The 13235-nt window shown below is 33.1% G+C and overlaps 1 protein-coding gene across 1 annotated transcript in view; it reads right to left on the bottom strand.

Annotated features, from left to right (window-relative positions):
- CYLC1 (cylicin 1) overlaps positions 1–13235 on the bottom strand; it is a 115041-nt gene that overhangs the window by 18416 nt on the left and 83390 nt on the right. The window contains exons 3-6 of the mRNA XM_021079847.1: positions 10545–10585; positions 9889–10007; positions 7937–8641; positions 6845–7852 (exon numbers count right to left, since the gene is read on the bottom strand). Coding sequence (XP_020935506.1) covers positions 6845–7852; positions 7937–8641; positions 9889–10007; positions 10545–10585 — 1873 coding nt within the window. The remainder of the gene's footprint in view (positions 1–6844; positions 7853–7936; positions 8642–9888; positions 10008–10544; positions 10586–13235) is intronic.

Raw genomic sequence — 13235 nt, 5'->3', positions numbered from 1 at the left:
AGAATGAAAATAGAACATTCTCTAACAGTATACATAAAATAAACTAAATATGGGTTAAAGACATAAATGTAAGACCAAATACTATAAAACTCCTTGAGAAGAACATAGGCAGAACTTTTTTGACTTTAATTCCAACACTATATTTTTTAAAATTATTATTATTTTTTAATAGTTATTTCCCCAATATTATTTTTTCTACTGTACAGCACGGTGACCCAGTTACACATACATGTACACATTCTATTTTTGCACATTATCATGCTACATCATAAGTGACTAGACATAGTTCCCAGTGCTTTAAAGGCACAAATGAACCTTTCCACAGAAAAAAAAAATCATGGATTTGCAGAGCAATATCTTTTTTGATCCACCTCCTAGAGCAATGAAAATAAAAACAAACAAATTGGACCTAATTAAACTTAAAAACTTTTTGCACAGCAAAGGTAACCATAAAAAATCCAAAAATATACACCGAGAAAATATTCAAAACAAAGTGACCAAAAGGGATTAATCTTAAAATATGCAAATAGCACATGTCTCAATATCAATAAAACAAAAAGACCAATCAAAAAATGGGCAAAAGATCTAAATAGGACTATCTCCAAAGAGAGACATAGAGCCAAAAAGCACATAAGATGATGCTCAATATCACTACTTATTTGATAAATGCAGATCAAAAATAAAACAAAGTATCACCTCACACCAGTCTGAATGGCCATCATCAAAAAGTCTACAAACAGTAACTTCTAGAGAGGTTGTGAAGAAAATGGAGCCCTCCTACACTGTTGGTGGAAATATATTTTAGTGCAACCACTATGGAGATCAGTATGCAGGTTCCTGAAAAAACTGAAAACAGAACTACCATGTGATCCAGCGATCCCGCTCTTAGGGTTATATCTGGAGAAAAACATAATTTGAAAAGACACATGCACTATTCTAATATATTTGAATATATATATACTTTTTCAAATGGAAGCGACCATGTCAAATAGACATGGAAACAATCTAGATTTCTATCAACAGAGGAATGGACAAAGATGAAAATAATTTGAAAAAGAATGACTATGTATGGATATGTATAGCTGCTTCATTTTGCTGTACACCTGAAATTAACACATTGTAAATCACTAGATTCTAATAAAATTTATGTAAAAATTCCTAAAAAATAGATGTGGTACATGAATACAATGGAATATTATTTAGCCATAGAAAGAAGGAAATAATGCCTTTTTGCAGCAGCATGGGTGCACCTAGAGATTGTCATAATAAGTGAAGTAAGTCAGACAAAGATAAATATCATGATATCAAACATATGTGGAATCTAAAAAAATGAAACAAATGAACTTATTTACAGAAGGAAAACATACTCAGACTTTGAAGTTGATCTTAAGATTGCAAAGAGGAAACATGGGGAGAAAGGACAAATTGGGAATTTGTGATGGACATATACATACTACTACATATAGAATAGATAACATGATCTACTATAGAGCACAGGGAATTCTGGTCAATATTCTGTAATAACCTAGATGGGAAAAGAATTTGAAAAAGAGTGGATATATATACATGTATGGCTGATTCACCTTGTTGTACATTGAAACTAACATAACATTGTAAATCAACTATACTCTAAAAAATTGTTTTTTTCTTTTTATGGCTGCATCCATGGCATATGGAAGTTCTTGGGCCAGAGATTAAATCTGAGTAACAACTGCAATCTGAGCTGCAACTGCAGCAATAACAGATCCTTTAACCCACTGCAGCAGGTTGGAGATCGAATCTGCACCTGCACAGTGACTTGAACCACTGCAGTCAGATTCTTAACCCACTGTGCCACAGCAGGAACTCACAATAATTTTTTAAAAGAAATTTCTTCATAGAAAAGGAACCATTAACAAAATGAAAAGACAATACACACTACCGTATAAAATAAAAGATTAAGGATAAGCTACTGTTTAGCACAGGAAAATCTACTCAATAATTTGTAATAACATATATGGGAAAAAAGAATGGATATATTCATATGTATGATAGATTCACTTTGCTATACATCTGAATCTAATAAAACATTGTAAATCAACTATACTCCAATAAGATTAAATTAAAAATAAATAAATGTATGGAATGGATGAAAATACCTGCTAAGGGCTTAATGTTCAAAATATATAAATAATTCATATGACTCAATAGCAAAATAAACAATACAATTAATATATGTGTAGAGGATCTGAATAGACACTATTTTTTTCCAAAGAAGACATACTAATGATCGACAGGGACATGAATGGGTGCTCAACATCACTAATTATCAGGGAATTACAATTCCAAACCACAATGAGATATCACCTCACATCTGTTAGGATGGCTATTATAAAAAAAGGAAGGAAGGAAGTGTTGGTGAGGATGTGTTAGGAATGTAAATTTGTAGTCACTAGGGGAAACAGTATGGGTTTTTTTTTTTTAATTAAAATAGAACTTCCCTATGACCCACCAATCCCACTTCTGAGTATTTATAAGAAGAAAATTAAAACACTAACTCAAAAAGATATATGCACCCTCTTGTTCATTGCAAAATTATTTTCAATATCCAAAACATGGAAACAAGATAAGTATCCATCAATGGATGGATAAAATTAAAATCGTGGAATAAATATTCAACAATTTTAATGGCATATTAATCCTATAATGGAATATTATTTAATCCATAAAATAAGGGAATCTTGCTGTTTGCAGCAACATGGATGGAACTTGAGGGAATTAGCCTCAGTGAAATAAATCAGATAGAAAAAGATAAATACTGTATGATCTCACTTATATGCAGACAATATTTTAAACCCTAAAACAAAACAAAACAAAAAAACTGAATAAGAGAGAATTTATTGGCTGTTTTCAGATGTGAGGAGGGTGGAAGTGGACAAGAATGAGTGAAAGGGGTAAAAAGTACAAACTTCCAGCTATAAAACAAACAAATCATGTAGATATAATGCACATCATAGTGACTGTGGTTAATAATACTGCATGCATATTTTATGAAGCATTCCAAGAGAAGGGTAGAGTTAAACAAAGTCTTGGCAAGAAAATTATCTTGGTGTGTATGAGAAACAAAAAGAATGTGAGTTTGGCTAGACCATAAAATGGAAAATTGGTTCAAGATGATGATGGAAAATAGGTAGGGGCTGGATGATGTAGCATTGAAAGCCAGAGTAAGAAGCCTGAGTTTATTCGGAATGTAATGAGAAACAAACCATTAGACTCTTTTAAGCATTGGAGAGTAGAGGTAGTAAGACTGGTTAGGAACTTTTGCAGTATTACAGCAAAGATGATGATGATATTGATGATGACTGGAACAATTTAGGTAGTAGTGATTGAGATGGAAAGAAGTGGACTGATTCAGGATATATTTTGGAGGCAAGGTAGACAAATTTTACTGATTGATTACATGTGGGGAAGGAGGAAAAGAGCAAAATCATAGACAATATACATATTTTTAAAAATAAAATTTGTGGATGGTAGTGCCCTTTACTAAGATGGAGAATAGTTGGAAGGAAGAGGTTTTGGAACTGGTTAAGAATATTATTGAGCTTTTTAAAGTTTGAGATGCCTAGTAGATTCACAAGGTCAAGAGCAAAATTTCAAGTAGGTGATTAGACATAAGAATGTGGAACTCATTAGAAAGAATAAAGCTGTATATGTTCATTTTGGAGTATATATATATATATATATATATATATATATATACACACACACACACTATATATAACAGTGTGTTATATATAAACAAATTTTTAAAATAAATAATAAACAATATTTATTAAATAAACAAATAAACAATATTTAAAACTATTGAATTGGATGAATTCCCAAGGGAGAATTTTAGATAGATAAATCCAGGACCAAGTCTTAGATCATTCCAACATCTAAGGTGAAAAAGTGTAAGCTATAATCAAAATAGTTAAAATCTACCAGTAAGTAGAAAGAAAAGCTGGATCACATAGAGTCAGTAAAGCGTTTTTAGAAAGAGGAAGAGGTTGGTTTAAATGATGCTGTATTGTAGAATAACATGAGGAGAGGAGATGGACCAGTATTTGTGGATACAAGAAAGTATTTGGCATTATTTTTTTCTTTTTTATGGCTGAGTAATATTCCATTCCGTATATATACCATATCTTCCTAATCCAATCTTCTACTGATGGACTTTTGTGTTGTTTCCATGTCTTGACTATTGTGAATAGTGCTGCAATGAACATGTGGGTGCATGTGTCTTTTTAAAGGAAAGTTTTGTCTGGATATATGCCCAAGAGTGGTATTGCTGGGTCATATGGTAGTTCTGTGACTGGAATCTAATATACAGCACAAGTGAACCTTTCCACAGAAAAGAAAATCATAGACTTGGAGAATAGACTTGTGATTGCCAAGGGTGAGGGGGAGGGAGTGGGATGGATTAGGAATTTGGGGTTAATAGATGCAGATTATTCCCTTTGGAATGGATTAGCAAGGAGATCCTGCTGTGTATCACTGGGAACTATGTCTAGTCACTTATGATGGAGCATGATAATGTGAGAAAAAAGAATGTATATATGTATGTGTAACTGGGTCACCATGCTGTAAAGCAGAAAAAAAAAATGTATTGGGGAAATAAAAAAATTAAAAATAAAAAAAGTTTTCAGTAATCTAGAAAAGAGCAGTTTTAATGAAGTGGTAGGGATGGAAGAGCCTAACTAGATGGTACTTATGCATATGGAACTTCATTGAAGAGACTTCATGTGAATACACGCAAACCCAGAATATACCCTGAAGTTATTTTTTACAATTAAAATTAATCCAACTTGATTTCTTATATTTTACTTATTTTTCATAATATATGATTTGGGGGAAGAATTCAGCTTATTTTTACCTTTTATCATTATTTTTTCTTTTTATTATTAATTTTTCTTTTTATGGCTGCACCAGCAGCATATAGAAGTTCCAGGCTAGGGGACAAATTGGAGCTGCAGCTGCTGGCCTATACCACAGCCACAGCAATACCGGATTTGAGCTGTACATTTGACCCATACTGCAGCTTGTGACAATGGATCCTTAACTCACTGAGCAAGGCCAGGGATCAAGCCCACATCCTCATGGATACTATTTTGGGTTCTTAACCCACTGAGGCACAATGGGAACTCCAATAATTCAGCTTTGTGGGGGTCCATTTTTCTCATTTACGTTAAAAATTACCTTCCAATATATTTTCATTTCTTATAAATCTTGTTTCTTTAGTGGCTAATATGTTATTGACTCAACCTCTAAGACTGACCCCTAAATAAGGGAGTAATTAATCAGCTTTGAATCTCAAAGCTGACATTTGAAGAAAAGAGAAAAATGGACTTAAAATTAAGACTTTTTGAGAGACATAAAAGGAATTAAAAATAAAAGGAATTTATAAATCCCTCTCACCAAGTGGAAAATATGTGAAGAACAATACTTAAAGTTTTATTATAAACTAATGATCAAAAAAACTTGGAATACAAGATAAATGGAGAGCCCCACCAACGTAGAAAAGGAAATAGAAGCCCTTCGATAGGTGAAGAACAAGAATAGGAGAAGGAGGAAGTGGAGAAAGGATTGGAGAAAATAAAATATAAAGCTTAAGGTCAAGACCCAATCATATCTACAGATGTTCTCAATTTATCAGGACAGAGAGCACTGGACCTACTATGTTGATAACAGACAACTAACACTGTGTGAAAGCAGAGGAAACACAGACCGATGCCCATAAATCATGCGAATTGAAGTACAACAATGGGAAAGGGAGACCTTCCATTTAAAGTGAGATGTTTAAGATTCCCTTTACTGCCAGGTTTTGGAGGAAGAGTGATTGAAGGGGAGATCTTGTGGAAGATAAAACTTTAAATTTACAGGGTATTTACCTCCAAAGAAATTGAATTAACCTTGAAGAGACTGCTATAAACTAAAGAAAATCTAGTTACTTCCAGCAAGTTAATTTTTCCCAGATTATCAGTAAGAAAAACAGCTCCTAAAGTAGTTTAGTTAAGATATAGATTGAATAATCTTTTTTGCATATCTGAATCTTAGTCTGTTCTGTTTCTACCCTGCTATATCCGAATTTTGCTTGAGTTTTTACTATATTCAGCAACTTCCTAGGAAATGTCTTTAAATCACACCTAAATCTACACTTTAGAAATTTTAGTCAATTTTCATTTTTGTTCTTTCTTTTTAGGGCCACACCCATGGCAAGGGGTTGAAATGGAGCTGTATCCACTGGCCTACACTACAGCCACAGCAATGCCAGATCCGAGCTCTGTCTGTTACCTACACCACAGCTAATGGCAGTGCTCATAGCTTGACCCACTAAGCAAGGCCAGAGATCAAACCTGCATCCTCATGGACACTAGTCAGATTCATTTCCACTGAGCCATGATGGGAACTCCATTTCTGATCTTTCTTAAGTATAGAAGAGTTAACCACTTGTGTAATATGAGCCTCTGTTCCAGTCTAAATATTATTCTTTTTTGTTTTAGCTGTGCCTGTAACATGCGGAAATTCCTGGGCCAAGGATCAAACCCAACCACAGAAGTGGCTTGAACCTCTGCAGTGACGATGCCACATCCTTAACCCATTGTGCTACCAGGGAACTCCTAAATTTTATTCTTAATATTTTCACATTTTTTTTGGAATTTTTTTCAGTAGTTTAGAAGTACTGTTCATCTTCCTCATGAGTTCCAAACTTGTCATTATTCAAGTAAAAGAGAACTATTTTTTAGAGAAAATATAAATACAAACTTTTAAAATTTCTTTCATTTTAATCCAATATTCTTTAAAAATAAAATGTGAGTAAACATACCAAAGGAGCATATCTTGGTTTTGGATGTGGAGGAGGCATCTGGCACTGACAGAGACGTCTGACCCTAGGTGATGGAAGTAAAGGCTCACAAGGAGGTAGTGGTGGTCTTTCTCTTGATGGAGGAACTCTACCTGTACTTATTTTTTTTCCTTTTTCTTTGAAAGTAGTCCTTCTGGATGGCATTTTGAATACTTTCTTTGGTTCCAGTGTTTCCTTCTTTGAATCTGTAGATGTGGCATCTGATTCATCAACTCTCTTTTTAGGCCCAAGTTTATGTAGTGATTCTTCAGATTCAGCATCTGAACTTTTAAACATTGGAGGGTTCTTTAGGTCTTTCTTGGAAGATACATCAGATTCAACATCACTAGACTCTATACCCTTCTTGGCATCTTTCTTTGAATCTTGCCTAACCTTCTTTGAACCTTTCCTGCTCTTCTTTGACTCCCAATCAGACTCTGTTTCAGTAGATTCTTCAGACTTCACTGCAGATTTACTTTTGTCACCTTTCTTTGAATCTTTCTTATCCTTCTTTGATTCCTTTTTACCTTTTTTTGGATCTGCTTCAGATTCAGAATCAGCATCAGTAGACATGACATCCTTCTTAGCATCCTTTTTCTTGTCATCTTTCTTGGAATCTTTCTTACCTTTCTTTGAATCTTTCTTTGCATCCTTTGAGTCTACAGATTCTGCATCAGTAGACTCTGTGGCCTTCTTGGCATCCTTTTTCTTGTCATCTTTCTTGGAATCTTTCTTACCTTTCTTTGAATCTTTGTTTGCTTCCTTTGCGTCTACAGACTCTGCATCAGTAGACTCTGTGGCCTTCTTGGCATCCTTTTTCTTGTCATCTTTCTTTGAATCTTTCTTACCTTTCTTTGAATCTTTCTTTGCATCCTTTGAGTCTACAGATTCTGCATCAGTAGATGTCTCATCCTTCTTGGCATCTTTTTTCTTGTCATCTTTCTTTGAATCTTTCTTACTTTTCTTTGAATCTTTCTTTGCATCCTTTGACTCCCCAGATTCTGCATCAGTAGACTCTGCATCCTTCTTTGCATCCTTCTTGTCTTTCTTTGTATTTTTCTTATCTTTCTTTGCATCTTTTGAATCTACAGATTCAGCATCAGAGCTCTTCTTTGCATCTTTTTTTGTTTCCTTCTTTGGAGGCTTCTTTGAATTATTCTGTGAGTAATTCCTTAACCATATATCAAATTCCATGGATTCAGCACAAGACTCCTCTAAATACATCTTTAAATCCTTATTTGAATTATTTTTTGAGCAAGTCTCTGATTTGTCATCAGAATTGTTCTTTGAACTCTTAGAATACTTCTTTGCACATATGGATTCAATATTCATATCCCTGGAAAACTTTGAATTTCTCTTATCTTTTTTCTGATCTGTTATTGAGATGGACTTTGATTCTTTGGAATCTGGGTTTATTTCTGATTTGGACTTTGATTTCTTAGATAGTTCACTTTCATGTGATGATTTTAATGGAATTTTATCTGTTTTATTTCTTCTTTTAGGTTTCTCACAATTTAATATTTTATTTGATTCTAGAGTTGTTCCATGTGGGCTTATATCTTTCTTGAAAACTTTCTTTGAAGTTGTTCCTTTTTTTCCATTGGATTTTTTAGCTTCTGACATTTTAGGATGGGTTATAGGAGTATAAGGATGTCTGAATGAAACTTGTCTACTGATAGTTAAGTAAATAGATGGCCTTTGAAATTTTTTTCTTAAAGAATGCCTTATCCATATATGAGGTGGCTTCTGAACTTCCTTTAAATTTCTTTTGTTATGTCTCTGAAAAGATCAGTTAAAATAATAAGCTCTTTTGAATAAGTTATATCTTTTTAAATAGAAATAAAAATTGTATGGCTTTTCAATAACTATTTTTTTTTCTTTTTCAACATTCTGTGGGCATTTGTGTGTGTATGTGAGACAACTTCACTTTGGAAATAAAAGGAATTTAAGAGAAACCTTAGAATTTCCTCAGTGATTCATATTAGGATCAGAGTAGAACCACAATAATCCAAGACATTTCATGTCCTATCTTCACAACAGAGAGTAGGTTCCTTTGGATTCCTATATGGGAGAGGTCTTTTGGAACATTTTTATTCCCTTTTGCCTCAAGTTAGGTAAAAAATAAGCTAATGCCCTTGAAGTTTGTCATGATAATTCTTGTGATAGGCTGCAATTCTGTAGGCTTCAAACCTAGTCTGTTTCCTAAGTCCTCCTTTTAAGGTCTCTGTTCAAATTGAGAGCCTTAGATACCTGCTGTGATGTACTGCCAAAAACAGAGATGTAAAATATGACACATGTTTTATCCATATTGATTTTTTTTTTTTACTCCTACCCAAACTCTTGCCAAATTTGGTTGTTGCAGTGGCCACATAGATAAATTTTACATTTACTTCATATGTTCCTTCTCTATCCAGTAGGGTTATCACCAGTCAGTGAAATGGTTATATGGAATTAAAGAAGACCATGAAGAGAAGTGTGAAACTTGGATATCTACAGATGTAATAGATGACTCTTGAATAAATGCATTTATTTTAACTCTGCTTTGGGTGATGTTTTAAAAACATATTTTGGTATCACTATGGGTGACTTCTGTAGGCTAGTTTTTACCTTTTCTAGTTGATAGAATAACTTCACTTTATAAAAGTAGTAGAAAACTGGCATCTCCAAGTATCCAGTATTTGAATGCCAAATTAAAGAAAATGGAGAGACATCAAATCTCAATATCACCTCCTGTTCTCAGATTCAAATTTTAGATGTATCTGCAGTTGGTAAACATTTCCTGAGGGATCCCACCATTTACAGCATTAGATCCTCCAGCTTGCCTAACATATGAGCTATATAGTCCCTTTGAAATGGGATAAAGTTTAATATGAAGCAGTTGGGGGCAATCTACTCTACATGGAATTATAAATTTAAAAATATCTGCCACCAAAAGTAGAAAATTCTAGATTACATATATTTTATTTATATTTATATATTTTTAATCATCTTAGATTTAGTTTAACAATAACCTTTTCAGTACTTACAGGAACTGTGATTTGTAATCCTGAAGTTCTTGATCTCCTTTTTCTACCTGGCTGAGGTGGATTGGGGAATGTTAAAGTGAAGTATTGTTGATTCCATAATTTTTTGCTTGATTCACTGACTGAAATGAGAGAGAATAATAAAGCATTTCCTCTACCTGATTGTTTCCTTTCTCATATTAGGGAAGTGTTCAGCTATATTCTCTTCAAATATTTTCTCAGACACTTTCTCTCTTTTTCTGGAACTTTTGTGATGTGGTGTAGGTGAATTTCAGCTCAATATATTAAAGTGATCTGTCCTAAAATTGTAGCTGTTCAACACATAAACTGTCCATTTTCATCTTTCTGACTATATTTTTTTATCCACTTTGAGATTTATAATTGTGTATTTTAAACACAATGAAATATTATACAATTAAGGTTGGCTTTTATAATAAGGAAAGACTAAACATTTCCTTTTAAAATAGCTAGGACAATCCCACATCAAGGCCAGAAATATTTTATATACCAATATACATACTTCTCTTAAATTTTAACAAAAATTTAGGTAGGGTATTTTAAACTTTACAAACATTGAATGGAAGAGACTAGTTATTTTCCCTAAAATTATTTTCAAATATGATCTAAATAATATTGAAATCCAAAGACTAAATTCTTACTTGGTACTGAATTATCATACGTTCTGATGTTTACTTCTTGTCTGTTAAAAATAAAATGCTTTAATTAAATTTGTAACAAGACTAATAATCAATATGCTTTCTACAGTAATGTTTTGATATATCTCAGGCATCTTCGGAGCTATATTATCTAATAATGTTTACCTATAATTCACATCACTCTTCCTTTCTCCTGAACAGAACTGTATAGATGAATAAGACTATATTTTCATCAGAAACTTGAACAAAAATAAACTATGGACCAAAGCTGAAATATAAACACTAATTTGAAAAAATCTAAAATATGTACATTATCATATTTAATTATATAGAATGGTAACTTAAACCAGTCTGTGCTGCAGTTCTCTATTGAAAACATCTAAAACCAATAATGAATCATATATTTTCTAAATTCACTAAATAAATTCTGAAGAAAACTCATAACTTTTTAATGTTCTTTGGACTTAAAGCACTAATGATGTGTGAGAGTAAGTATTGGTCTGTATTTTGAATTACTCCTACACACAGGTAAAAATTGGTCCATGATATTTTACATTTGTATAGTACCCATTTAATTTGGTAATAATTGTATTGTCTACTGAAGATACACATGGTATAGTTTATATTTTAACATTATTTCCTTATTAGTGAGCAGGAACAGTAGATTATGACAATTGCTAATTTTGAGATATACTTTTATACAGATATGACTGACCTAAGCCATGAAGTTTGTAAAAACAAACAAAAATAGATCAAAATGGTCAAGTGTATTTATATTTTAGTGAAATCTATTTTCATTTTCTAAGTACATCTTCGGTACCAACACAAAGCCTGGCCCATATTTATCATTGAAAAACTACTGACTAATTAGGAAAGATTTTGGAGACACTGACTAATAAAAATATCTGGTCCAGTGTTTCTCAAGTAGAGGTAAATAGCAGAGTTAATTTGAACACTTCAGAAATGTAAATATGTCTGAGAGCAACTCTTGACCCATGAAGCAGAATCTCTGTGTGTGACTCAAGTCTGTAATTAAAAACTATCCCAGTTTACTTGGACACTCAGTTCTGCTTAGGAATCACTGCTCTGAATGACCTTGAAAAAGGAAACTTCATAGATTTCTGTAATTGTCCAAGCTTGTGCTATTTGCTTTCACAGAAGGCAATTGATCAATTGTCTATTATTCTGTGTTAAAACCACATTCATTCTATAGAGCAGCTAGAAGATATGGCCTGAGCGTCTGGAAATTTAATAGTTTTGAAGTCTGACATGCTTCCTGGATCACTGATTTTACATTTTGGAGAAAATACTTTATATCTTCACTGATTTTGACTTCCTTCCTACAGTTTAAAGTAGTGTTTCTCAAACCTTCTTCTGAACAAAATTCTATATGTGTGATGTGTGTATAATTCATATTTTACTGTAATAATATACCTTATAAATCAATCATTAAGATGGAAATTTTGAAAGATGAACTAAAATATATAAATTTAAGTCCTAATATCTTATTACCACATTCCAATATCTTAAACAGGCACCTCAATTTGGAAAACATTAGAAAAGGCAATCAAGGAACAGTGAGAAATTGGAAAATTCAGCCAAATATCACAACACAACTGCGTTTTGTAGATGTGGCCTCAGTATCAGACTGTTGGAATTCAAACATAGTTAAACCTCTGAGAAATTTTCTTCATGTCTAAGCATTTTTATTTTTCTTTTTGGTCTTTTTAGGGCCTCACCCACAGCATACGGGAGTTCCCAGACTAGGGGTTTAATTGGAGCTGTAGCCACTGGCCTACGCAACAGCTATAGCAATAGCAATTCAGGATCATGAGCCACATCTGTGACCTGCACCAAAGCTCATGGCAACACTGGGTACTTAACCCACTGAGTGAGGCCAGGGACCAAACCTGCGTCTTGGATACTAGTCAGATTCATTTCTGCCGAGCCACAATGGGAATTCTGCTTTTTTTTCTTTAATGGTTGCACCTAGGGATTGAATCTGAGCTACAGCTGTGACCCACAATATAGCTGCAGTAATGCCAGATCCTTAACCCATTACACCAGGCTGAGGATCAAAGCAGCACCTCTGCAGTGACCTGAGCTTCTGAAGTCAGATTCTTAACCCACTGTGCCACAACTGGAACTCAGAAAACATTTTTTAATGTTACAAATGATTATGTGTATATTCCTTTGGTACATAGGTGATCTGAACCTTTATCTTTATATAAAGGGGAAAATTAATGATAGAAGCTAGAAGAGAATGCAATGATATATTTAAAGTTCTAAAAAAATGCCAATTTAGGATTTTTAGCACAGCAAACATATTTTTAAAAAATGAATATAAAATAAAGAAATTTTTAAAATAACAAAAACTATGAGAATTTCATTGCCAGCAGAAATAGCTAAAATAAGTACAAATAAGAATGTTTCAGGTATATGCAAATACATATGCATACCAAAGTAAATGGAATGATTGGGCAATGGGGACCTGCTGTATACCACAAAGAACTCTACCAATACTCTTTGATAATCTATGTGGGAAAAGAATCTGAAAGAGAATTTATGTGTGCACATGTATAACTGAATCACTTTATTGTACAGCAGAAATTATCATAACACTGTAAACAACTTAACTTCAATGAAACTTTAAAAAATAAAAAAAATTGAATGCTTCAGGTAGAAGGAAATGAC

Source organism: Sus scrofa, chromosome X, assembly GCF_000003025.6.
Source record: "Sus scrofa isolate TJ Tabasco breed Duroc chromosome X, Sscrofa11.1, whole genome shotgun sequence".
NCBI lineage: Eukaryota > Metazoa > Chordata > Mammalia > Artiodactyla > Suidae > Sus > Sus scrofa.
The sequence above is the reverse complement of the archived record's forward strand: the minus strand, read 5'-3'. Positions and strand labels throughout refer to the sequence as shown.